The sequence below is a fragment of the Callorhinchus milii genome, unplaced genomic scaffold, assembly GCF_018977255.1.
Source record: "Callorhinchus milii isolate IMCB2004 unplaced genomic scaffold, IMCB_Cmil_1.0 Scaffold21, whole genome shotgun sequence".
NCBI lineage: Eukaryota > Metazoa > Chordata > Chondrichthyes > Chimaeriformes > Callorhinchidae > Callorhinchus > Callorhinchus milii.
Genome location: NW_024704762.1, coordinates 4927706 through 4954845, shown reverse-complemented (window position 1 = coordinate 4954845; position 27140 = coordinate 4927706). Strand labels below are relative to the sequence as shown.

Sequence of the window (27140 nt, the reverse complement as noted above, 5' to 3'; positions counted from 1 at the left end):
AAAAACTGAAATCCCCTGAAAGTATTGGCTTACGCTGAGTAGGTATTGTTCCACAGGTACTGGAATCCCTCCAATACTTTCCAAAGTGGCCATCCTTCATTGTAAGTTCTAACAGTCTACTGAAAGCATCTTCTCTGCCAATGTAGGTCTGAGCACTGGACCACAATCAGAAGTAAACCCTAACTGATTTTAGTTACCTTGTGTCTTTTTGCATAATTGATTTTAAAGTAAAATAATAAACATTTCACCCACAAAATATACAGAAAATTCACTTTTTAAGTATATTCTGTGAAGCGCTTTGAGATGTCTCAACGATGTGATAAGATGCTATATCAAATGCAAGGATTAATAATGTAAAAATGAATACAATGTACATTTATATTGTGCCTTTCATGTCAGGAGGATGTCTCAAAATGTTTGATACTGCTGGCTGAGCCCCCAAGCTGGGATGAGAGATGTAGTGAGTGGGAAGGGTAAAGATGATTGAAGGCGTGATCGAAGAGGTACATATTGAGACTGGCTGGTGTGCCAATGGCTCAGCGACGGTGGACACAACACAACTTCTGATGAAGTGGTTAACTGGGTTCTCAACAGGCAGTCTTGCCCTGCGGTGGATGTGGGGGTAAGGAGAACATATTTAGGGTGAACAAGGAACGTAAACTTCAGAAATGTGGGGTCCCTGTGATCGGGTCACTAGAATTCCTTTGCACAGTTGTTGCATCGTCACATATTAAAGAGTTAAATGAAGATAAATGATTATTATCTGAAGTTCCTACAACTGCCAGGGGACACTGGCTACGTAGATAACAGCCTGTCTCGGTTGCACTCAGATAAGACAACGAGCACGTCGTCCATCTCTCTGTTGTGAAACAGGCATTAAAGATCTTGTGGTGCTATTGGTGGGAGGAAACGGTACTCCTGATGTCATTCCTACAACCCGTTTTAATTAATCAGTCATTCCCTTTGTGGCTGTGTGTCAGATGCAGCGTGTGTGGAAAGTGCCTGCCTTCACATACAGTGGAATGGGATAGCAGTGGGAGCGAACATGGGGAAACGGCAGGGGAATGGGATTAAAGTAGAATGCTCCAATGGGGAACCTGGAACAAGCTGTCACAGTGAGCCTCTGAACTGTAAATTGTGTAATTCTGTGCTTCAGCAAAAGAGGTGTGTTCCCGTTAATCTGTGATCTTTTTCTGCCTCACTCTGGTTTCAGGAAGTACTCAGTATTTCTGAGCTCCACCTCCCCTCTTCCACCCTGGCAACTGTGGCTTGGGGTGTACTCTCCGTTCTTCTCCGTTCGTCACTCTACGCTGGCAGAACAACTGCGATATATTCGCTTCAGCGTGACCAGCAGCGATTCAGAATGAGTGGAACAGGTAACTAACTCTCTCCATTCCACACTCCTTGGGTTTCTCCGAGGACATTTTCTTTTCTCAGCGTCCCAACCATTCCACATCTCATCAAAATTCTAGTGCCTGTACTTCTGAACCCTTCTCAATCCCCCCCCCACCCCCCCCACATCCGGCCAAGCTCTAAAGAACATAAGAAATGCTGGACAAAAAGAGACCAAGGTCCAGCTAGTTCACCTTCCTGGCGATTGTATGCACATATAATAATAATTCTTGCATTTGATATAGCGCTTTTCACATCTTTTAGATGTCTCAAAGGGCCTCACAGAATATACTATAAAGTGAATTGACTGTATATCTGTGAGGTGAGTGCTCTAACCACTGAGCTACAGGACTCTGTATGGCCCGAACTACCTATTGTAGTTCGTGACATATGGAACTACCTGTGGAGTCCTGTAGCTCGGTGGTTAGAGCACTCGCTTTGCATGCGAGGGACCTGGGTTCGATTCCCAGCAAGGTGACATCTTGGGCAAGTTTCCTTACTCCACACGCCTGATAATAATCCCTCAAGAAAAAACTAACAGTAATAAATTGGTCATTTCAAACTGTTTGTGGGACGCTGCAGTGTGCAATTGGCTGCTGCATTTCACCCACAAAAAAATACAGTCAATTCATTTTACAGTCTTCTGTGAAACGCTTTGAGAAGTCTTGAAGACGTGAAAAGTGCTATGCAAAATGCAAGGATTATTATTGTCCTATATCTCAATGTTATTTCCTAAAAGAAAACTATCTAATCTGTAAAACGCTAGAAAACCATCCAATCTGTGTTTGAAGAAATCAACATTTCCTGCTTCAACCGTCTCCCTGGGGAGTCTGTTCCACAGGTTCACTATTCGCTCATTCGTCAGCTCTACCTCCTGCTGGTGTTTTTGCTGCACCAAGTCCAAGGCACCTCTTAACAGATTCAGTCCCAGCACCTCGAGACTGTAAGCGATCCTTCTTAATCTTAAAACAAGACCTAAGTAGGTTTGCAATTTCCTCCCAACGTGAAAGACGTTATATAAATGTAAATTGTATTTGATTAGAATTATGTAGAAAAGGCAGGGAAATTGGATCATTAACCTGAGGCCTAAACTTAGAAGCGCCACTGACAGAGTTGAGGGGAAGGTTATTTCACAAGGGGATTGTTGGTATGGTGAATGTTTGGCTACCCTAATAATTGAAAGTGCATGTGAAAAGTATTTGAAGAGGAGGAATATAAAAGTAAGGAAGAACACTGTTTGGGATTGATGTAGAGAAAGGTCCAGTGGAGGAGTCTGTGCACAGATGCAATTGGGAATGAGCAGGAAATGGAGTGCACAGTGTAAAATGATTACAGCTTTTCCCTTCCAATACAGTCACTACATTAACAACAATTGCCAGTAAAGCACTTTGAGGTGTTTCACGGTGAAATGCCACAAGAGTTATTTATTATTTTGGCACTAGAGGGGTTACACATTTGGAGACGTTCTCCTCATCTGACAGGCGCTACTGAAATGTAAATTTGATGGATGGTTACAGTGAAAGGTAACTAGATTTAGTGACAGAACTTGGCCGCTTAAGGGGGAAAATTAAACTCTTTGTGGGAAATTTCAGAGGAAGGGATTTCAAAAGACGAACTCCTGAAAATGATGGCGAAAGGACCAGCTCACATCTTTGATGTCAGGACCCCAGCAGAGGTGGCGGAGAAAGGAAAAATCGAGGGATCCATTAATATTCCAGGTAGGAATTTGATTACTAGGAGACTCCATCTTTGGCTCACTATAGCAGGTTGTACTTTCAGCCCCTGACCTAGGGCTCTAACTCTTAATGTCTTGCCTTCATATATACAGGACTGTGCCTCTCTCAACCCTTCCGTCAGCAGGATTCCTCTCTACCTCCCTACATTTCCTTTGTAGGATTCCTTCTTCCCTTACTCCTAAATTCTAGAGGTCTCCTCTCCCTTCCTCGATCTCACCACTCGCTTTTCCGGCCTCTGGGTCAGAAAACTTGGTTCGAGCTCTGCAATGGACTAGTGAGCACCCAATACAGAATAAGGTCACAGATGGAAGCAAACTCCATCTATGCCTTCTCTGACTTAGTTGATCTCTGTAGGGGCAGCGGTAAAGGCTGCAAGTGACCTCAGCATTGCTGACCGAGGGAAGAGGATGCATAAATATTCATTTATATTAGTCTCTGTTTCTCTTTGACTCTCGTTTTTTTTCTGTCCTTTGTCCTCTGTTTCTCTCCCTCTCCTCCTAAGTATCTCTGTCTGTTTCCTTTTTTCTATTCCTCTCTCTTTCTTTCTGACTCACTCTGTTGTCTTGGTTTGTCTCTCTGTCTCTACCTCTCTCTCACTGTCTCTCTTTCCATTTATCTCTCTGTATCTATTGTCTACCTTTCCGTGCCGCAGTGGACGAAGTGTTGGATGCTCTGAATTTGGATCCCGAAGCTTTTCGCAAAAAGTACAATGCGGAGAAACCCAAGCCAGAGGCCGAGAATCTGGTGTTTCACTGCCAGAAGGGAATGCGAGGAAACAAAGCAACTCAGACAGCCATCTCACTCGGATATACCAGGTAACAAGCAGCACCTTCTACACCTTCTGTCACACACTCCCAGGCCAAGTTAGACACAGAATGTCAGGTGCAGGTTAGACAGCGTGTGACAATTCTCAAATGAGAATATGTCAAGGAAACAAAGGACTGTCAAGAGTCTCCCAATGATCAGACAAGTGATACACAAACTTTCATTGCCAAGCTTCGGTAAGGAGAATGCAAAAGGAGAGAGAGAGAGATCTACTTGCTTGAGAGGGCAAGAGTGAGAGACTGTCTGTCAGTGCAGCAGAGTTCTGAACTGCGATACAGTAACTAAAGAATTCATCCATTGAGAATTATAGTATATACTTCTCAGTCACTTATAGAACTCTAAGTCACCAAAGTACCACACTGTGCCAGTCCTTCTGTTTCTGAGTCACTCTCTGTTTCTGTCTATCTTCAAAACCCTCCACAGTCTTGCTCCCCACTCTACCTCTCCAACCTCCTAACCCCCTTCCACCCCGTTCGCTCCCTCCACTCAGCGGGCTCCGGCCTGCTTCCTGTCCCCCGCCTCGCTTGCCCCACTTTCGGCGGGCGGGCCTTCCGCCACTCTGCACCCACCCTCTGGAACTCCATCCCGCAGTCCCTCCGTCTCATCCTCTCCCTCGCCACCTTCAAGACCCACCTCAAGAACCCCTCTTCGACCGTGCTTTCGATCTCTCTGCTTCCCCACCTGCCCTCCCACCCCGACCCTCAGCTCGGGTCCATAACTTTGTCTGTCCAGCGCCTCGGGACGTCCTCCCTACGTGAAAGGCGCTAATGTAATTTTGTTGTTGTCTTTAACTTTCTCTCTCCCTTTCTAACCCTACACTATAGATTGCTAAATAAATATTTACCTTCACACTACCGACTGATGGTCGCACCGTGCAGGTAAATTGTGTTTAGTAACCTCACGCACGTGAGGTTGCTTCTCTCTCAGGTCAGGTAGAGCAGAGGTCCATCTAGCCAGAGTCAAGTTCTCTCTCGCTGATGATAAGACTTCCTCTCTTAACATCCATTTGTTCATTGAACTTTTTTTTCTAGGGCAAGGAATCTTATCGGAGGTTACGGTGACTGGGCAAGCAAGTAAGATACTCCGAGCGAGTCAGCTTTCCAGGATAGTAGTTACTGCTGAAGTTCACACTGTTAGGAGTTGGAGAGGCGTTTGCTGCTGGTCACATAAGCACAACCACTGAGCTAATCCTGACATTTTAGTTGATGTGTAATTGAAACCAATTCTAATTTTTCTTCATTAACAGAATGATGTGGCTTTCACAAATAAATTCTGATCTCTAAATTGCCTTACCTCGCGTGTATTTTATGCTCATGTTCAAATCATAGTTTGGAAGTTCTACCAGAGAGAGAGAGAGAGCTTCATCTCAGTGCTATGATACATAGAGAGGGACAATACCAGACTCCACCCCTGTGTTGAACCACACTGGGAGGATTGGTGCCAGGACTCCATCCATGACCAGGCTCCAATCTTAATGCTGTCCCACACGGAGCAGGGCATTTCCAGCCTCCGTACTTGCTGCTGACCCACACAGATTGGGACAGTCCCAGGCTCCAACCCTGGTAACTGAGCCACTTAAAGCAGTGTGGTCCTAAACCTCATCCCTGGTAATGAGCTGTGCAAAGTGTGACATTTCCAGGTCCCATCCTTAGTACAGTACTGAGCCACAGAGTGGCTGTCCCAACATCCATCTACTGAAACCAGCCACTTTCCATCATTCTGTTCCTCATGATCAGAGGACCATGGGGGCAGGATCCGCAATGACTCCTCTGAACATCAGTCATCATCAAAGCTCATACACACACGCGCGCACGTATAGTTGGAGAAAGGATGCTCGGGAAGGGTACAAGTGTACCCTCGACAAATGCCAGGGTCTGCAGGAGAGGAGGAAAGGGAGAATGTGTAAAATATCTTAGAGCCCTGTAACTTTCAAACTGATTCTAAGATTCTTGCAATATTTCAGTAGGAAATGTGGTCATATTTGGAACGGAGGAAAGGTTTCAAAATCTAATTACTTCTTCCTGTGTAATTTCACACTTCCTCTATTTTTCTCCCGCTCTCTTTCGCTGCCTCCAATTCAGCGATTGTTATCAGTCTGTCACTGCCTATCATGCAGAGCCTCGACGTATCTCTCGACACAAACTTTCTCCTTCCCTTTGACAGAAAAAAAAAACCTCTCCCTCCCTCTCTGGCATGCTCTCACTCTCTTCTGACACTCCCCCACCCCACATTCTTTCTCTTACAGTATCCTAGCTTCCCTCTCCCCTGAATGTCTGACACAGGCATATTCACCAGAATAATATCAGGTATGAGATAAATGTATGTACAATATGGCCATTTTTCAAAAATCAGCTGAGGTAATGAATGCCAACAAGCTCTTCGGGGATCAATACATACCAACGAGGAAGGAATTTGACATTGAAGTAGACCAAAATACAGTATATTTTAGTTATGGTGGGGGTTATAATACTGTTTTTTTGAGGGAAAAGTGCCAAAGACTTGTATCATAATAAGTTAACTTTATTGACTCTGTTTCACACGATACTTTTATTACTTTTGGGGAGGTTGTGCATCACACTGCCAGAGTAAACCCAGATGGTTCGGAAGAACGGATAAAATAACAAGTTCAGTTTCACTGGGCAACACGAACTTCATTAGATTCTCGGTTGTTGTTTTGCAGAGTGTTGTACTTCTGTCTGGCATTATTCTAGCCCCAGTTTTCCTTCCCCCGGATCGTCAAAGAAATCAAGTTTCAGTTGACATTCTGCAAGGCCGGTCCTTACCTGAAATTCCAAGTTACACAAGATCACAAAACGGGTTCAGATGAAGAAGTCCCTTTCATCTCACCCTTCCACAATATCAACCCCACTATCCTCCCATTATGGCATCAAGCAGTTTCCTAAACGAGTCCAGTGTCATGGCCTCAATCACCCTTCCTGGAAACCTGTTCCAGTTTTTAATAACTGTGTGGGTAAATAAATACTTCCTGGTCCCTGGCCTGAAATTACCCTTTGCAATTATCAACCGCCTTCTACTGCTGATCTGGTGTAACTGAAAGTGTTGTTCAGAGTTTACTTTTTCAATCCCATTTAACATGCTATATATCTCTATAAAACTTGCACACAAAAACATTTGTATTATCCAAGTAGGATAATAATGCAGCTGTGTTGATGTTAATCAGCTTACCTGTCCCAACCTTGATTGAACTTCAACAGTCTCTTCGTTCAAGGCCTTTAGCCATGTTCTAAGTTGCGTAATCTAAGTCCAAGTAATAAGTAACTCATTAGACAACTCTGAAGGGATGATCAGGATGTGCATGTCAAGCAGCACAGACTGAGATCCACCAGGTCACAAGACAAGTCCCAATCGGGAACCATTGAATGCATCTTTCCAGAAAACCCAGCCTAGTGTCTTCCCATTGCACCATCAAACTTTCAACGAGTCCAGCCAATAGGCCTTCTTCTGTACTGCTATTTCTACACAGAGGAAATGAGTGTTCGCTTTTGGCCATTTACGAAGGTTAGTAAATGAAATGAGTAAATGAACGCGAACGTAATAAACATGTCCCAAACTGTCCTACCTCACACAATTATTTCAAATTAAGCAAATTAACTCTAATATGTATAATGTCAAAAAATTGCCAAATTAAGGTAGAATCACTTACCAAAATGAACGAAACAGAGCCCATAAATTATTTTACAATGGAATCAGATTGATATCTGAAAATGAGAATATTAAAACTACGGGGAGCGAAAGTAACTGAGACTATGGCCAGATTCCGTGCTAAATCATGAATGATTCTGTAACCCAAATCCAGTCAATCAAGAAAACACTTAAGTTATGATCAAAACTTAAATTTAGGGGGGGGAAAAAAACCAATATTGCTCAGACATCTTGAATTTAGCAGCAGGTATTAATTGGTTATACTGTAATATGTCAGAATCAAGTCAAATCAAACTGCTTAACACAGCAATCCTGAGTGATAAGTTAATGTGATGGAGAATTATAGATAAGCAGCAGTACTTGAGTGGACTGAACTGTACACATACCACAAAAGCCTGTTCTCCTGATAGTTTATTTTGTTCTGCCACAGCCGCTTCCAGCTGCTCAAGTTCATTCCTGAGAATGGCATAAGATTCCTGCAATGCGGAGAAACCTCTCTAACAGAAGGAGAAATGTAAAATTAAATTCTTAGCCCGCCGGGTATCTAACACATGCTTAAGATTTCCATACCAAAACCAGGGAGGGGGCGGGGGAGAATGTAAATAGATGGTTTAGATTTAGCTAACTTACACAGAGGACAGTTAAACATGGAACAATGTGCCCAGAAGGCAGTTGGCAGCTGATTATCCACATCCATAATCAGCTGATGTTTGCTTTATTCCACATTTTTTGATAATTCTCGCATCACATAATTGCAGTTTTCACCCCCAATAGGAATTGCAGACCTCACCTTTCAGCCGGGTCTCGGTGTGTGTTTGATTCCTACCTTCAGAAGCAAAGTTTTCTTTTCCTCCAACTTCAATTCACTCAGGACTCTGTGCAAGTCATCTGACATACTATCACACTGAAGTGCAGGGAGAATAAAAATTAAGTATTAATTGTGTGTTCGTTCTTTGCATCTCAGGATATTACTGCAGCATCAGGAGAGGTTCAGACAAAGAAGGTCCTCACGTGTGGAGTCCTGTAGCTCAGTGGTTAGAGCACTCGCTTTGCAAGTGAGAGACCTGAGTTCAATTCCAGGCAGAGGGCGAAACCTTGGGCAAGTTTCCTTACTCCACACAGAGCCTAATAATAATCCCTCCAAAACCAAAAACAATAATAAATTGGTCATTTTCAATCCACGACTGTTTTGGGACGCTGCTGTGTGCAATTGGCTGCTACGTTCGCCCACAAATATACAGTCAATTCACTTTACAGTTTATTCTGTGAAGCGCTTTGGGATGTCTAGAAGACGTGAAAAGAGCTATATCAAATGCAAGGATTATTATTATAGCTCATTTAATAATTTGTCAGCACAGAAACAAGACACTTGGCCAATCTATTTTGTGCTCGTGCTTTTCTCCACATGAACCACCTCCCATTCTCCCACTTGTATCCCCGTACCCAGAGCAGTGTGCTCAGCATTGACATGCTCATAGTCCTGCCAACTTCACCAATGCAAGTTATGTTGGGCTGGTTATACCATTCCCCCCAAGACAAATTACTACCTTGCCTTTCTCATTCATTCGTGGATTCACGTAGCTTAGTGGTTAGAGCACTCGCCTCGCAAGAGAGACACCTGAGCGACAGGGCGAAATATTGGGCAAGTTTCCTTACTCCACGTACCTGTTTACCTAGCACTAAGTAGGAACCCGGTTGATAGTCGATTGGCGGATTGCTTTTCCGGAGATAATAATCCCTCAACAAAATAATAATAATTTGGTCACTCAATTTGGTCACGACTGCTGTGCGCAATTGGCCTACAAATATACAGTCAATTCACTTTGACATCTTAAGTATATTCTGTGAAGCGCTTTTGAGACGTCTCGAAGACGTGAAAAGTGCTATATTGAATGCAAGGATTATTATTATTCTTTATATCATCGCTTTCACAAAGTAACAAGTCACTCACCTAAGTCCGCCAGCCCAAAACCTCCTGGTACTTTTCTCATTCTCAATCAGATACAACTCAGATTATCGAACTTCTATTAATTTAAATTTATTCTATATTATCCAAATAACTCAGGTCACTGCCCTACTTACATTTGTTGGGGTATCCATGAGGAGGAACGGAGGACCGTGACGACCGCCGATCGAATGCTGAAGGATTTGCAAAAAACTAAAGATTAAAAAAAATAAGATTCATGTGATTCTCTTATAATTACTGGATTCAAAAAACAAAACATGAATTGTCCTGGAGGCCAGATATTCTGACAGGTTGCGTTTACGTAGCACCTTTCATACAGTTTAATGTCTCAGAGAGCTAAACAATGGCAGAGTTTGATGCCAAACCCCACGAGAAAGGGGAGGCAACAGTAGGCACAATCGAAAAGGAAGCTGTTCAGGTACGATCTGAAGATGGGTAAAGAGGGGACAAGATAGAGGGCTTGAGGCCAGGGAATTGCAGTTTCGGGGTGTGGTGGCTGAAACACAGCCGCTGATGCTATAAGCGGAGGGGACATTTGCAATGTAAATGTATCCATTAGCTAAACACGGAATAACTCTGTTGTAAAACATGTTTCTGTTTAAAAAAATATAAGTGATTTTACACTTTTTAATCCTAAATTTACATAAAAATCCAACCATGGAATGCAAAATGTTGGTGGTTTCGGTTGCAGATCGCAACGTTGTTTTTAAAATGAACTATCCAAAACTCACTGGTCTGGTCTTTGTGATAATAGTGGTTATTCCAGCAAACTGACTGGTAAAACAGTGTTGACATCATAAGATCTAGATCCCAGTAACCATAGTATTTACAGCCATTATGTTGCAGTGATGTCACAGGGATCCACAACTCTGTCGTGTAACCAACAATCACAGCTTATCTGTGAATATACACAACTGTGATGTTAGAACACTGTGGTGCCCAATCGATTCTTGTGGCTCACGTTTTAAGTCACTGAAAAAGTCCCAGTCAAAAACATAGAGTACTGTACTTACAGCAATATAATAATCCTTGCATTTGCAATAGCGACCTTATCACATCGTTGAAGACGTCTTGAAGTGCTTCACAGAAAATACTGTAAAGCGCAGCGACTGTGTGGTTTTGTGGGCGAAACGCGGCAGCCCAAGACTGCGTTCAAGTGATATCCATCACCTATTTACCTTGCACACTTTTTCTCTCTGCCATTACATCACCGATCAAAATACCCTACCAGTAGGTCCATTTATTTTATCTTGAGCTTTTTAAAATACTTTTAGAATGTTGTACCAGTTACGAATGGCTTTGACCCATTCTGCTGCCAACAGTGACTGTTTGACCCATGGATGGTAAACAACAGTTGTATTTTACAAGTAGAATAAGATATGTACCAAGTTGGCACTGGCCTCAATATCTCTTGCGGATGGACGAGGGTTGAAAGGAGTCCCATCTTCCAAGAACAGGGAAACAAAAAAAATTGCACGCGACTCCTTGGGTGACTGGGGCAGGTAGGTTGTTCACTCTCTCCAGCTGGTTTAAAAATCTACGTGGTTTGAAAGATAATAATAATAATAATAATGAAAAAGATTAATCTGTCAGCAAGTTCAGGTGCACTTCGGCTGGTGCTGAAATCAAAGCTCAAGGAGCAAAGGTTTCTTTAATAATTGATATCCCATATACATGGCTTTTTTAGATGGCAGCTTCATTTTATGCCTGTTCTCCTTAGGCACAGGTTGGTTTTGACAAAGAACTGAGTCTGAGTACACTGGTGTGTATGAATATTAATGCAGTGTCATTGTACCTTAGACTGCACATGAACTAGGCTGAAACCTTGACTTATTTAAGATAGAATCACACTCGTGTTCAACGCTCAGTGTCAATAGCCATTCAAGCACTACTCGGACCTATGGAGTCATACCCTCGTGGAATAGTGAAATCGTTCAGAATGCGAAGGTAAAGTGGAAAAACTCTTCAGCTGAATTCTGACCACCTCTCTACACAACTCCAGCATTATTTCTTTCCTTTTATGTTTGATAAAAGTTTGGCATCCATTAGCCTTTTTGATTGCTACGCTTGAAAATTAGCTTTTAATAAGTTATGTACCTGGACTTCTATATCCCTGTTCATCTTCCTCTTCCACAAGTGCTTTTCAATTAAGAAAGTACAGTATTTTCAAGTGTCACTTGCATCTAAAGGGCACTAACTACCTCATAAACCTCAATGTTGAACTGCAACTTAACCTGGCTATTTTGGTTTTAACTCTCTGCTGTCTTTCTTCATCATTCAAGACAGCCACTACCTTAATGTCATTTGCGAAACCAAATACATATTGATCAAATTTAAACATTGAGTCTATCTTCAAGTTCAAATTCGCAATATTGAAATCTGCAATTGCAGTTTTTACACAAACAGGTCTTGAGAGAGAGAAAGAGGTTAATGAAAGAGAAACTCCTCCTTTGGAATGCCAATACAACAAGATTTCATTTATAGAGCGCCTTTCACGTCGGGAGGACGTCCCAAGGCGCTGGACAGTTGGGTCAGGACCCGAGCATTGGGGGGAAATGGTCAGGGTGGAGGGAGGGAGCGAGAAGGGGGTAGAGAGTCGAGAGGGGAGCTGAAGGCACGGTTGAAGAGAATAATTATACAGACATGGAGAACGTGGGAAATCAAATGCCAAAACACTTTATTTAAACAAACAAAAGAATGCAGGATGACTAACTCTGCTAAATATCAAGACATTCTTCCCATTATTGCTGACTTAATGATCTACACATCTTGTTAAAAAAGTGTGTAAACTCATACAAAAGCCAACACATTTTGGAAGCCAAATCCAAGAACAGAACATTTGCATCAAACGATTCAATAAAATACAATCCAAACAGAACGTTTTGCATCTGGTCTAATAACTCGTACTCTTTTCCTTTGAATTCAGATTTATAGTGGGATTCACATTGAGAACTCAAAAACATGCACACAAGAATCTAAGATCACGAACACCCTCCAAACACTAAAGATAACTTTTTAAAGTTTCTTTTGGTGGGTTGCTAAAGGGATATGTAAACCCTCTTTGCAGTGCTGCCATTCAGATTCCCAGTGGCAGCACCGATGTACAAGTAACAACAATCCCACTATGAATCAGGACAGTTTCTCTTTCGCGAGAAACCAAGATCAACCTCAATGGGCTTCTCTTGGACATTTTTCCAACTGTAGAAAAGTTGATCACTCAGTTGATTACTCTCCCTGCCCCCATGTTTAAACAAACATCTTCAGAAATCAGGGAATATTCCAGGCTTCAAAAAATATTTTACAGGTGTTCAACTGCCTTGCTCCATTTACAACTCAGAGGAAAAATAGACAATAATTTCCCAGACTTCTGCTAACAAACTAACACCCGTTCTTGGAACAGCTGTTAAAAGGTGCTCAGGAGTTGTCTTGCTGCGAGTTTCTCCAGACTCCTTTGGAGCTGGAGGGAGACGTCCAAATCTCTGAAGACACTTTAGCAATCTATCTCTAATCTTAAAAAGTAAACTCGGGGTACGGTAAATTTACATTGAATGGTGGGGAGGGGGGAAACGCATCACCGCCTCGGAATTTGAGTAAACATTGACTTTTTAACAAGGTCACACATTGTAAACATGTGCAATACATCAACTATAATGTCTATTGTTTCTTTTCCATAACAATGCTGGTAGCCAGAGGGAACAACAGCAATGTTGATTTACCTCGCACTAACATTATAACTAAGGCAAGTTCCAGTCAAGGCCCAGCACTCCTTAAATTATATATTAAAAAAAAGCAGAGAATTACGATTCAAGTACATAACTGTTTGTAGTCGGATACCAAGTTATAGTTTAAGCATCACTATTATTCTTATACTAACCTTTAAATAAAAAAAAATCGAGAAACAAACACAAATTTGTATTTGTTGTAGTTAAGGGGATGAAATGAATCACGTAAATGAATGCAATACTGAACAGTGTTTTCTGAAGACAAAGGGTTTCCTTTTTCTGAAGATATCAAACATTCCTTCTCCTCGCTCAGGCTTTCTTAATTGGTCCTCATCAATTTCCCATCTAGCAATTACAAGACAATATCAATGATAGACACAAACCAAATCAACTTCAAAAAACATTCTTTCACCCAAAGCAGTTTCTAACTACGTTGCTTATCTTCTCTAGAATGGTAAACTCACTAAAACAAGAACGAAAGAAAATTGTTCCTTTAATACCACAAGTCGCGTCCAAATTGTCCTGCAGAAATCTTTATGGCTGGAATCCTAACAATGCATAAATAGGCACCCACAAAACATAGTCATTTCACTTCACAGTGATAAGGTGCTATATCAACAACAACTTGCACTTATATAGCGCCCTCCACGCAGTGTTAGCGTCTCAGAGCATTTAAAATCAAATATCAAATGCAATGATTATTATTATTATCACTGTACAGGCACAACTTACTTTTCTCTTCGCCATAGGTTTCCTAACATTGCTTCTTTATCAACGCAAAGTCTGCAGCTAGATTGACCTCGTCTAAATTAACCTCACCAGCCAGATCCAGGTTGCATTTCACCTATTAAAAATATAAACACATTTATTATTAATAATAATAGGCTTGCGAAAGTACATTTCACATCTGGAGGATTTCTTAAAACTCTTCACAGGGTTTACAGCAGGACAGTAAACCCCCGGCTCACGCATCTAGAATTTGAACCTAGCTGGACCGGGCTTGAAACATAAAAATTAAAAACATTTCCGCAGCCCCATGTGTAGACTCCCGCCAGCCCAACTCTCCTAGCGTACCATCGCCACACTGAGCAGCCTCGCTAGCCTTGCTGACCTTCACAATGGCCTTCATAAGGGATCTGAATTTTGACTCAATCATCTGAATCCTGTCAACATAAAATACCTTGTTCGCTATCTTCTGCTTGCGGCATGTACCGACATTGCAATTACATTTAGCTGGAAATTTCAGCTCATTAGGGCAGCTAGCTAGCTAAAGGGTATACCAACCGGCTAAGTGTACAGTGAATGTGTATGTTGTAGAGAAATGCTGTTGCCCATTCTGTACACAGCAAATCTTCAGAACCTCCAGACTCTGAGACGAAAATGCTACCAGCTTAGCCAGGTTGACACATGATTTATTACCAAGTGAACCACATGACAAGCGGCGCGTATTATTTTAAAGAATTAAAACTATTTCTATTAGAATAACCAAATGCTTTTGTCTGAAATACTTTGCTTGTTAGATAAATCCCAAACAGAGTATCCATTCTTGGATGCTCTTGAAAGGGCAAAACAATTCCTCAACACATTGCAAAGTACCTTGTGCAGCTCCTTTAGGTGAGTCTCTAGTTCTGTCTGTAGTGCAGTTTCAAAGAAACAGAGACGACACTTGTATGGTTTCAGTGGACTGTGAAAATTCAGATGACAGATCAGTTTGTCCTGACTATCTGTGATAAATGAGCACCGATCACAGCAGAATGCCTTCCCTGAAGGGAATTGCAGTATGTCAGGTTCATACTTTTCCAAAGAAGGCACACCTTTATCTGAAGACCAAAGCAAAAAGAAATGTCAAGTGCAGCATCGTAACATTGAAAGGGAAACGTATTGTACAACATTGTATTGAAAGGGAATTGTGCACACAAATGCTATATATCAAATATTGCAATTAAAGACATTTGTACACTTGCTGAGGGTTTAAAAAAACAGAACACTTAACGGACATGAATTCACAAATATAAACTTTACAATGTCACCAAGGAATCAAGTCCACAGGATTAAAATTCTCCAAACTCAAAGGATTCATTCTTCCTGTCTTGATTAATTTGAACTAATACCTGAAATAAAGATTATCCTAACCCAAAGTTACCCACATGGATCATAGGCTGCCAAGTGAAAGATTCAGGACTTAATGCACTTACAAAAATTCAGAAAGTGTATTTACACAAAGGACATATGTTTAGATCAAACACAATGTAGCCAGGCACTAATATATATTTAGATTAGCCATAATCATGAATATCACTTATTATTGCAGTTTACAATTAGTAAAACGTGATTAAAGGGGAAATAATGTTTTGGTGAAAGTCCCCCATATCTTATTGTTCTATAACCATTATAAAACTGAATTTTGCAATAAGAAGTTATGCCATATAAGTCCCTGATGTCTCGCATTGAAACGCCTCAAAGTGCTTCACAGAATAAACTGTAAAGTGGATAGACTGTGCATTTTGTGGGTGAAACCAGCAGTGTCCCATGAACAGTCATGGATCGAGTGACCAATTTTTTTTACCACGGAAAGCGATACACCATTAGACTAGAAACCGAGTTCCTACTTACTGCTAGGCAAACAGAGGCATGTGCAGTAAGGAAACTTATAGAACTTGTGTAAATTAGACTTAAGCACTAAACTTACTTTTGTGCTCCACAATGTGATTGACTAAGCTGTTTTTGTGCTTAGTGTTGTAAAGGCACAAAGGACACCGAAGTGTTTCAGACGCTCCCTCATTTGAAGCTAAGCCAGATAGAACTGCACACTCTTTTCCTTGGACACGACAATCTTCCACAAGAATATCTCGGTCTATTTTCTCTGTGGAAAATCTCTGCATACCCACTGCCAGTTTACATAATCCTGCATGCTGAGAAAGGGCATTCCTAAAAATAATTGAAAGAATTTATAAATTTTGAAATAACATAGGAAAGCAAATAAAATTAAACTTCCCCTTTATTAAAAAAAATATGGTTCAGAGAATATAATTCCAAGTAGTCCTTGGAACTGCAAAGCATGTCACATAGTATTAGGGGAAGCACTTGTAATCAATTTGCAAAGGCCGGAAATCTAAAGAGCGTTCTGTATGGGATATCACTGAGTGTAGTTGTGATTAACTTAATATTAATGGAAGACATTACTCTTGCTAAACCTGGCTTAACTGAATAGCATTATCCCCACTATCAGTTAGCAATGTCATTCAACAGTTACATAACCTCGTTCGCCATGCAACATGATCATCTGCTGCCTCACTGCTTCTGCTCCTTGAAAAGGGATATTTACGCCTTATTTGTGTTCTCTTAATTAATGAAGTTCTCAAAGAAACTTACTTTTTGCCACTAAAAAAAGAACACTTTCTGCATTCGAAATACGGATATTCGCAGTGCACTCTACTATAATGATTCTTCATATCCTGGAATCTATAAGTGATAAAGTCACAGAATTCACATGAATAGCTCTCAACTGATATTGGTGGGCTTCTCTGTGCTTCTAATCCCAGCTCAGCGGTCTGACCATATGACTCTAGGATATCCTGTTGAAACTCCAAGAAGACATTCTCTGAAATAACACAAAATAACATTCAAATTAATTTAACAGTTGATAGCTAGGTGAAAAAAAAATGTTTTATCCACAACTTCAACAACGCCAGACTTAACTTCTCCAAAATCTTGTTCACAAATTCCCAGCTCTATACCCTCCGCAAGCACTATACCATCCAGGACTCTACTGTCCACATTCTTTCCTGCACAAGGCTCTGCAAGTCCATCATCCCTGTTATCGTTAGGCTCCATTGGCTCTCCATCCCCCAGTAGATCTACTAAGGTCCACATTCTTGCTTTCAAATGCAACATTGCCTTGCCCCACCGTATGTCTGATTTCCTGGAGTCCCATTCCTCCACCCACTCCCTCAACCAATTCTGGCTTGCTTCACATCTCCTACCCCTATCAGTGAAGGAGACACTTGCTCTCTGTAACTCTCTCCTAAATCTCTTCACATCACTCCCTCCCTCTTTGGTTTCAAAACCAGTCTAAAGTCCTTTTGACTGTGCCTTCAGACACCTCTTGCCGTAACACCCCCATCTCCAATCTCAGACTCCCACTCAGTCTCTGTAAAGTGCTTTGAGATGTTCTCCTCAATTAAAATGCAAATTGTTGGTGCTGTGTGGTGGAATGGTGATAGAGTTTAAAAAAGTTCTTAAGTTCTTTATGACATTCTATAAAGAGGGAATAAAGCTCAACTTCCCAATTTCTAGGATTTTTTTTAAAAAAGGATATTACGTGACACAGTTTAAGTGCATCACACTCTCTTCTAAAATGTGGATATGATAGTTACAGGCTAACTTTTCTTTGCCATCCATAAAGAGAACCCTTACCATCATATGTTTGGTATAAACATTCCCCACTTCCTTTGGCATCTGAGACTGAAGCACGTAATTTGGGCATGAGGAATCTTCCATGTACTTTGAGAGAATGGGACCTTAATTGTTCTATCAGTGAAGTAGAATAAGAACACCTGGGACATCTGTAACGTCTACCCTCTGTAACACAATTATACAGAAATTTTGTTTCTATAAAAAACATACATTTATTCATAACTTAATCTCCTAGTTAGGTTAACATTCCATTCCACTAAATATAGCAGACCGTTGCAAATACTTGTTTGAGATGCAAAAGAAAAAAGTGCTGGAAAAACAGCTACTGATCATCTATATTTCACTCACAAAATATACAGTTAATTCACTTAGCAGTATATTCTGTGAATTACTTTGAGATGTCTCAAAGATGTGATAAGGCATTATATCAAATGCAAGGATTATTATATCTAGTATAAACATAGTAGGTGTAGTAGTTATTTCCAAATAAAAATACTAAATACATTCCCCTGAAGGGTCAACCCTTTTCTTCAGGATGATAGATTCTGGCAATAGTGACAACAATGTGATGACTTATTGTAGTAGTACCTGAGCTAGCATGCTGGTTTACATTCTTCAATTTGCTCTTGCAGTTTTGACTGAAAATAAAAATAAAATTAAGCACTTAGTGGATTTTTTTAAGCCACGTAATGACTTTTCTCTGCTGTCTCTTAATATACAATAGCGAAACATCATTTTCAATAATTTCTACTTCCTATAAATAAAAAAAATAAACCAATGCAAGATCAGGCTGTTAAGTTTTCCAACATCAATATGCTAGATTTATTACAGAAACATTCTATTCTATACTACGATCAGTCACAATAATGAACCAGTGTAAATTGTGCATACACTACCACAAACTGAAGCAGCAAAGGTTTGCGTGAATTACCAAATTACCTGTTCAAACTCTGGCTAACATCTCTGCTGTGCCATGTTTTGGACACAAAGTGAGTCTTTTCATGGGTACGTAGTCCTGACAGTGCTTTGAACAGGCGCCCACAGTGATCACAGCGGTACCCTTCCACCATGGTACTAGGCTCCATTTTAATATCAGAATATTTTTCCTGCACCTTGGTAACCTGCTCTCCACTCAACATCTTACCTGCTGGAATCCTAACCTGAGACTGGACATAAATAGAATGGATTACTTTGAGTATTCAGTCAAAAAACATTTTTTTTAAAAGTACAATACAAAATCTGGACTTTGTACAACCGAGAACTTATTTAAGAAAGTAAATTTCTCACCTAAGCAGCAATCATTCTTCAAAAATGTCATACACCTCATAAATCAGTAGGCACTATATCAAACCTGAGGGTTGAGATTAGAAGAGGTGGCAAAAGAGAAGGCTAGGGACAGTAACTTGTCTCCTTAGAAGTTTTCAGGAATAACCGCACAAACATCAGAGCTTTATGGTCAGTCAGTGAATATGTGTATATATTCAACTCACGTATATACTCAAAAATGGATAGAAAAAGCAAGAATAACCTCTCATTGCCTAATACCCTATTATAAATTCCAGGATAGACACTACAGTGACTGTTTGGTTAGGACAGTTTTGTTTACAGTGCAAATATGAAACAAAATCTTGATATTGAAGAAAAACATATTAATTTGACCTTCTAGGAATTAAGGAATTTGCTAAAATTTGTTTGACGAGGTGTTCAGAAATAGAGCAAGGCAGTAAGAAAACATGGCAAATAGGTGCTTACTGGACTCCATTCTCAAATCTATTGAGTTAGGTTGCAGAAGACATGCTCAAGCTTTAACTGATCTAGGTAGGCTGCACCTGGATTAAATCAAGTAAAACCAGGTAGAATTTCTTCCCTTTACTAACTGAATGCCTCAAAAAGGGCAAGGTACAAAGGAATATAAAACAAAAGATAAGGACTTCAGCTCATTTCACAAATTCATAATTATAGTACTACCTGCTATAACAGCAAAATAATAAATACGTCAAAATCTATATTTTATTTCACGAAAAGTTCAAAATTACTGAGATTGAAAGTACACCACTTTAATGTTTTTTTAATAGCAGCTCCACAAATGCACAAATGAGACCCCCAAAAATTTCAGGTTAAATACAACATTAAGCTAAGCAGAAGGTTCAATTTCCGACTATAAAGTTATATTCAAAACAAAAATTATTTGATTTGACAACTGTGACAAAACTAAAAATTTTCTGTACCAGACATGCAATCTTGAACTCTACTTTTATGTTTGATGTATTTTCTTGAAGGATTCAGAAATTGCACAGAAATTGTCCCTGGAGTCAACTCTGTGTCTTTTTGACATTGTATTTGCAGATTCTGAGTACCAGTCTTGATCTCCCTAATGAAATGAGAATTTCACCACTTCAACTGGATTTAAATCCATTAAGGAATTGTCAATTCTCCTTTTATAATGACTAGGGGTATTATTCTGATGACTAAAGTGCTCTGCAACCTGCACTGGTTTAACCAAGCTTTCAGCTCCATTACTCCCAATCAATGCATTGCTTTTGCCAAAGGTTAAATTCCTCTTGGTCATATCCCAATTCAATACAAAGTTTTGATATTCATTTCCTCGAGAAGTAATCTTTCCATAATAATGCTTCTCGAGATTAGTTTTATGTAAGTTTGTAACATTTTTACACTCAATGATGCACCTATTTTGGGAAAAAAACATAGGGTGTCATAATTTGTAATGGAAGGAAAGTTCTTTTTGATTAATGGTCTTAAATGTGCACAACATACATACGTTTTTCTATAGCAGCTTTCAGATCTTCACTGCAGGGTACTGATGATATTTTTGAGTCAATATCACCAATCTTCAAGCAAGGGAGCCAGAATGTAGCTCAACGTCATGGTACATGACATAGTGATTAAGAAGCCGTTTCCGAATTAAATTTATGTATAGACAAATAAGCATACTTAAAAACAGTATCAGAGCCTAACTTGAGCAGATGCAACAACACTCTGCCTGAGACAATAATGCCTACAAATAACTCGCCTTGATGAGCATGTAAAATTACAGACCTGGTATTGAAATATTCCTTGTGGTGCACTGCAAGACAGAAATGAAGATTCCAATGGTGTCTTGACTCGCAAAACATCACAAGATTCACTCTCCAATGTTTTCTGAAAAAATGTTTTGCCTACTTTTCTACATGTTTGTTGTTTTTGGCAATGATCAAACACGGAAATGGATTCTCCATTTGCTGAGCGCTGTTTGCAGAAATACAGCTCGGAAATTTCTTCAGAACAAGATGCATCTACTTCAGGAAAATCTGAATCTAATGTAGACATGGTGTTTATGAACGTTGGCAAAACTCTCTCCGTTTTTACATTCAGCATACGACTATATTTTCGAATCCTGCTACTGGAAATATTTTTTTCAGGATGTTGTTTACCGTAGTGTGAAAGAAGATACATAAAATTAGAACTTTCAAAATGACAAGTATCACACTGATATAGTGCAGTATAGATATTCCGTGGTTCCTTTTGTACACTTGACTGAAGACTCAGATTTTTGCTTTCATCTTGGGTTAACTTCAGAGATGTTTTGTTTGATCCATTGTCTCCAGAAGTCTGTGGCCATGTCTGTATAGCATCAGGCTCATCTCCAGACAACACCACTTCAACTTCAGGTATTCTACTAGGAACAAAAACTTCTCCATCATTGTTATAATCGAAACATTCTGCCGCTCTTTCAATCTTCTGCTGGTTTAAGAAGTTGTATGCCTCCATCAACCCCTTGGCCTGCTCCTCCTTGGTTATCCTACAGTATGGGATACTATGTCTGGGGTTTGTATTTTGATTATTCAGGACGGTGACTGCTGGTTTGCATTTGATTAATGTGGTTCGACTTTTCAATTTGTTTACTATAGTTTCTAAAGCTAGGCGTTTACTAGATGTAAGTGACCCTTTAACAACAGCATCATCAATTGTGATCTTATTGTGTGAAGAATGTAACGAAGTATCCACATTTTGTACAGACACTCTTGAGTTTGACTTCATATCTGAATCAGTTGCTGAAAGGCAAGACACTAACATTACTTGCTCAGTATTTTGCTGAGCCAAGGATGACTCACAGGTTGAACTTGTGTGCTGTTTAATTATACAGATGCTTGATCCAGGTGAATGTTGCCAACTAGGGCAAGACAACTGCTTCTCAATCTTTGATGTCAAATTTGCGATTTCATCCGTGGTAGTACATTGTTTTATTGTAGTAAAGTCGGTTTGTTCTATGGATAATGTCTTGCTTTGTGTGCTCTCCTTTTTTGCAGCATGTTCAGTTGTACCGGGCTTTGGTCTTCTTATGCTACAAGAAACATTGCAACATTTACGTTTACGACTTCCAATTGGACTGACATGCACATTTCTGACATGGCGTAAGACACATCGACGGTACCAAGTATAAAATGGACAAAGAATGCAATGAAACATATTCAATTTTATGTAAAATATATCTATTTTCTTTTTAACTTTTAATATTCTTCGCTTGTTTTTTGGCCCAATATTAGATTGCCCTTGAGACGACGCTGATGGGTTTTCTAGTTTACTCTCATATATTTTTGAGATTATATCCATATTAGGTTTTCTAACCGCATTTTCACCTTCAACACATTCACGTTTTCTTACTAATACATCTTCATTCTGAGGAAGCTTCTGCTCACACTCAAACAAATTCATATCAGAATTCACGTCATTCTCCACACATCTTGAGCAATTCAACTCCACTGGGGACCTTGGTGCATCTTTCCCAAATTGAACACAATTATGCAGTTCCTTTGTATGATCTTCAAAGCACTGTTTATTAAATGTGCAATATCCACGTTCCATACAGCATAGTCTCTCACCAGTCCTGGTTGCTGTTTTTCCATCTACGTCTAGCCCAGTCCCACTAATAGGAGCTTTAGTTATTTCATCAGGAATATTCTTTTTGGATGTACTTTTCTGGATTCCATCCGTAGTAAGAAAAAACAAATCTTCAGTCCATTCTGTTTCCTCAGTCATTTCCAAAAGAGTTTCATTAAACTTTGAGTTATCCAAATATTCTGTGTCCAGTTCAATACTACTTTTCAAACACGAAGCAACACTAATATTGTCGTTGAGCAGAGAACTATCCAGCTCAGAATTCTCAAAGGATAGGCACTCAATAGTTTCATTATCATGTGACATACGGCACACATCCATCACGTGGTCACTCACGTTGGGGCTAGAGGTACAAATGGAAACAGCAACTTTGTTTGAATCTTTTGGAGACCCTAACTTTCCAACAGACTTGCAGCAAACATTCATGGTACTACTGTCCATTTCATATCCAAGTTCATCATGGTAATAATCACGGTCGATTTGGAAACTATCAAAGTGACTGATGGCAGCTGGGTTCATTTTGACATTGAATCAAATTCTCAATAAAGGCACAGCAATTCCAATGGGTCACGCTTATCCTACATACAAAGAGAATTGGATTATCATAATATTATGAGCTACTGCATTACCAACAGTCTCAGATAAATAAAATATAACAAAATTAAGTTTATAGAACGCCTTTCATGTCGGGAGGACATCCCAAGGCGCTGGACAGTCAGGGGTCAGGACCCGAGCATGGGGGAGGGGTGGGGTAAGGGAAGGCAGAGAGGTGGGAGGGGGACTGAAGGCACGATCGAAGAGGAGGATCTTGAGACTAGTCTTGAAGGAGACAACGGAGGAAGCGAGGCGAAGGGACTGTGGGATGGAATTCCAGAGAGTGGGGGCAGAGAGGATGAAAGCCCAGGCACCAATGGTAGGGTGGGTCGGGCTGGAGACGTGGAGCAGACCGGAGCCGCTGAGCAGAGGGAGTGGGCAGGTTGATAGCGAGTTAGTAGGTCAGAGAGGTAGGAGGGGGCAAGGCCATGGAAAGCCTTGAAAGTGAGGACGAGGATTTTGAATTCGATCCTCTGGGGAATGGGGAGCCAGTGGAGTCAGGCGAAGGTGGGAGTGATGGGGTCACGGAGCCAGGTGCAGGAGAGTACACGAGCTGCAGAGTTTTGGATGATCTGCAGCTTGTGAAGGGAAGAGTTGGGAAGGCCGATGAGGAGGGAGTTTCCATAATCGAGCCTTGATGTGACAAATACATGGGTGAGGGTTTCGTCAGCGGTGGAGTCTGGCAATGTTGCGGAGGTGGTGGTAGGTAGTGCCCGGTCATGGCATGGATATGGGGGAGAAAGGACAGTTCAGGGTCAAACAAGATACCCAGGTTCCTGACTGGCTTAGTGAGGTTGAGTGTACAGCCGTGGAGGCTGATGCTGCTAGCGCCGAGGTGCGGAGGCGCTGCGCCAATCAGGAGGGCCTCAGTCTTGCTGACGTTCAGTTGGAGAAAGTTGTCCCTCGTCCAACACTTGATGACCTAAATAACACAGTAATAATGCCCCTCATCACAATTTTCATATTATTTTTCAATAAATATTGAAAATATAAGTAGTTGCAAACGAATTGAATGGATTAACCAACTGGGTAGAGTTCATTTAATCTTTCAAGAAATGGCAAATACATTAACCCATTTAGGCCACTGATTTTGTTGAGTAAAAATAAGATTGCCCTGACTGCATCCAATTTCGAAAACCATTTTCCCCCTCCAAAATGGGAGACATTTTCAGACCATATAGTTTTCTAAGTGACATGACCCATATGACACTTTAATAGGCCATTCAGCCCAATCTTGAAAACGTGATAAGGCGCTATATCAAATGCAGATTATTATTATTAATCCATGCCATTGTTTATACTTCACAAGCTCCCCACCACTCCTATACCATTTCTATTCCCTTTCTATTCCCTTGTCTGCATCGAGTGCTCTTAAATACGTTTAATTTTTTTGCTTCAAACCAAGCATCCATCAGCGAGTTCCACATTATCACCAAACTGCTTGAAGAAGTCCCCCTAAATTTCTTATTCTTAGACCTACCCCTCAACAATTTCTAGAAGAGGTTTATTAAGTTTTGGGTCACCCAGATCAATTGCATCCGGTTCAATAGATTTTGAACTATGTTTTAGGGTAGGAGTAAAAACATTAGAAATCTATCAACCTCTATATTAATAAAATAGTAATAATAATAATAATAATAATCCTTGCAATTGATATAGCGCTTTTCACGTCGGGAGGACGTCCCAAAGCGCTTCACAGAACACACTGTAAAGTGAATTGACTGTATATTTGTGGGCGAACGCGGCAGCCAATTGCGCACAGCAATGTCCCACAAACAGTCGTAGATTGAAAATGACCAATTTTATTATTGTTTTTGGTTTTTGGAGGGATTATTATTAGGCTCTGTGTGGAGTAAGGAAACTTGCCCAAGGTTTCGCCCTGACCTGCCTGGAATTGAACTCAGGTCTCTCACTTGCAAAGCGAGTGCTCTAACCACTGAGCTACAGGACTCCACAGAGTAGAAAGATAATGGGAAATAAGATAATCGGAAAAGCTATCAAACCATGGTTGAAGCACAGTCCATCACAATCTTACAGAACACATTTCAAATAAATGACTTTAAAATATCATTATGGAGTCAAGGGGTCTAATTTCTGAGCCTTTCCGCCTAAGATTCAGGAACAAAATGCGACATGTGACAATCCAATGCCGGGGACGTGCTGCATCGTCAGAGGCGCTGTCCTTCGGATGAGATGTTAAATTAAGGTCCAATCTGCCCGATCGGGTGCCCGATCACTGCTCAAAATGAAAGGAGTTTCTCTCAGTGTCCTTGATCAATAATTTCCCGATAGAATTAGTCACTCAAGGCTGTTGGTGGGACATCGCTGCGCGCAAATTCGTTCCTCTGTGCACCTACAAATATGCAGCCACCAGACTCTACAGTAAATCCTGTGAAGCGCTTCGAGGCATTTTGACAATGTGCGAAAGCGCAGGATCAAATGCAAGGATGAATGCCAACGGGATGACCAGCCGACTCAATTAATTTGAATTGAGGGGGGGGGGGGGGGGGGTGGGGGCGACTCAGGAATTAAAACGTTCAGCAATCCTTAAGAGACACCCCACATAAAGGTGACAGCCTACCCTTCACAGGAATATAGATTTTCAAAATTTTCTTATAAGACAGAAAATAAGCTTACTCTTCTCTGCCTTTACCTCGTGGGTGGGGGGTGGGCGATGAGTGGGGTTGGGGGGGTGGCGATGAGTGGGGTTGGGGGGGTGGGCGATGAGTGGGGTTGGGGGGGTGGGCGATGAGTGGGGTTGGGGGGTGGGCGATGAGTGGGGTTGGGGGGGTGGGCGATGAGTGGGGTTGGGGGGGGTGGGCGATGAGTGGGGTTGGGGGGTGGGCGATGAGTGGGGTTGGGGGGGTGGGCGATGAGTGGGGTTGGGGTTGGGCGATGAGTGGGGTTGGGGGCGAGGTGGGCGATGAGTGGGGTTGGGGGGGTGGGCGATGAGTGGGGTTGGGGGGGGTGGGCGATGAGTGGGGTTGGGGTGGGCGATGAGTGGGGTTGGGGGGGGCGATGAGTGGGGTTGGGGGGGTGGGCGATGAGTGGGGGGGGTGGGCGATGAGTGGGGTTGGGGGGTGGGCGATGAGTGGGTTGGGGGGTGGGCGATGAGTGGGTTGGGGGAGGTGGGCGATGAGTGAGGTTGGGGGGGGAGGTGGGCGATGAGTGGGGTTGGGGGGGAGGTGGGCGATGAGTGGGTGGTCGGTGGGTGGGGATGGGGGAGTCACTGAAAGGCAGCCATGAGGAAAACCAGGGCCGAGGAAGGCGTCACCAACCTACGACATCCAAGCAGGAAGGACAGAGAAGGGGCAACTAATTGTACGCGATTTGACTTGGCTTTTTTCTTTTCTGCTGAACACACACACACTCGCAGCCCGGGCGCGTCAAACGCCCTCTCGGCTCCGGCTCCAGGTCCGGGGCCGCCGTCCGCCCGCTCCTCCGGGCGCCATTTTTCTTTCGCCGTTTTTCAAATTACGTCACGCCTCGCTCCAAACCGCCGCCGCCCAACGGCCGCCGGTCCTGAGCGACAGGCCCGCGGCCAATCAGAGGTCGAGGCCTCGGGCATCCGGCCGTCGGGAGACCAATCAGCGCGGTGGGCGGGACCCCCCCGCTGGAAGGGCGGGAAAAGGCGGCCCCGTCCGATCCGGTCGTCCGCGCGACGCGCCTTCGCCTTCGCCTTCAACTGCCGATCAAAGGTGCACATTCCTGCTTTTAGGCAAATATATAACACGCAAAGGTTTTTTTATTAGTATTATTCAAGTCCTGCATTCAGACCAGGCTTTCGTTCATCCTTCTCCCGCCCTCGCTTGCAGCTCGGGTGCCCGGCCATTACCGTTAAGCGCTTTGGGACGTCCTCCTGACCTGAACGGCGCAGATGATGATAATAATAATAATGATAATAATAGTCCTTGCATTTGATACAGCGCC

The 27140-nt window shown here is 41.8% G+C and overlaps 2 protein-coding genes across 4 annotated transcripts; one reads left to right on the top strand and one right to left on the bottom strand.

Annotated features, from left to right (window-relative positions):
- Positions 1-1073: 1073 nt before the first annotated feature.
- Positions 1074-5237, top strand: LOC103183504 (thiosulfate:glutathione sulfurtransferase). Its single transcript, XM_007901031.2, has 5 exons — positions 1074-1115; positions 1214-1376; positions 2985-3110; positions 3781-3943; positions 4985-5237. The coding sequence occupies exons 1-5, from the start codon at positions 1089-1091 to the stop codon at positions 5028-5030; spliced, it is 525 nt and encodes a 174-aa protein (XP_007899222.1). The 5' UTR covers positions 1074-1088; the 3' UTR covers positions 5031-5237.
- Positions 5238-12243: 7006 nt separating this feature from the next.
- Positions 12244-26506, bottom strand: LOC103183505 (zinc finger protein 462-like). 3 transcript variants are annotated; one of them, XM_042342658.1, is made up of 10 exons: positions 26489-26506; positions 20778-23194; positions 18660-18886; positions 18309-18358; positions 17721-17885; positions 16677-16905; positions 15994-16232; positions 14901-15124; positions 14037-14148; positions 12244-13649 (listed from the first exon to the last, which is right to left on the bottom strand). In XM_042342658.1, exons 2-9 carry the CDS (start codon positions 23133-23135, stop codon positions 14059-14061), a joined length of 3582 nt encoding a protein of 1193 aa, XP_042198592.1. In that variant the 5' UTR covers positions 23136-23194; positions 26489-26506; the 3' UTR covers positions 12244-13649; positions 14037-14058. The 3 variants fall into 3 exon arrangements, with proteins under 3 accessions (XP_042198592.1, XP_007899224.1, XP_007899223.2); XM_007901033.2 differs by lacking the exon at positions 26489-26506 and having other exon boundaries at positions 20778-20805; positions 20901-21049; XM_007901032.2 differs by lacking the exon at positions 26489-26506 and having other exon boundaries at positions 20778-23212.
- Positions 26507-27140: the final 634 nt, after the last annotated feature.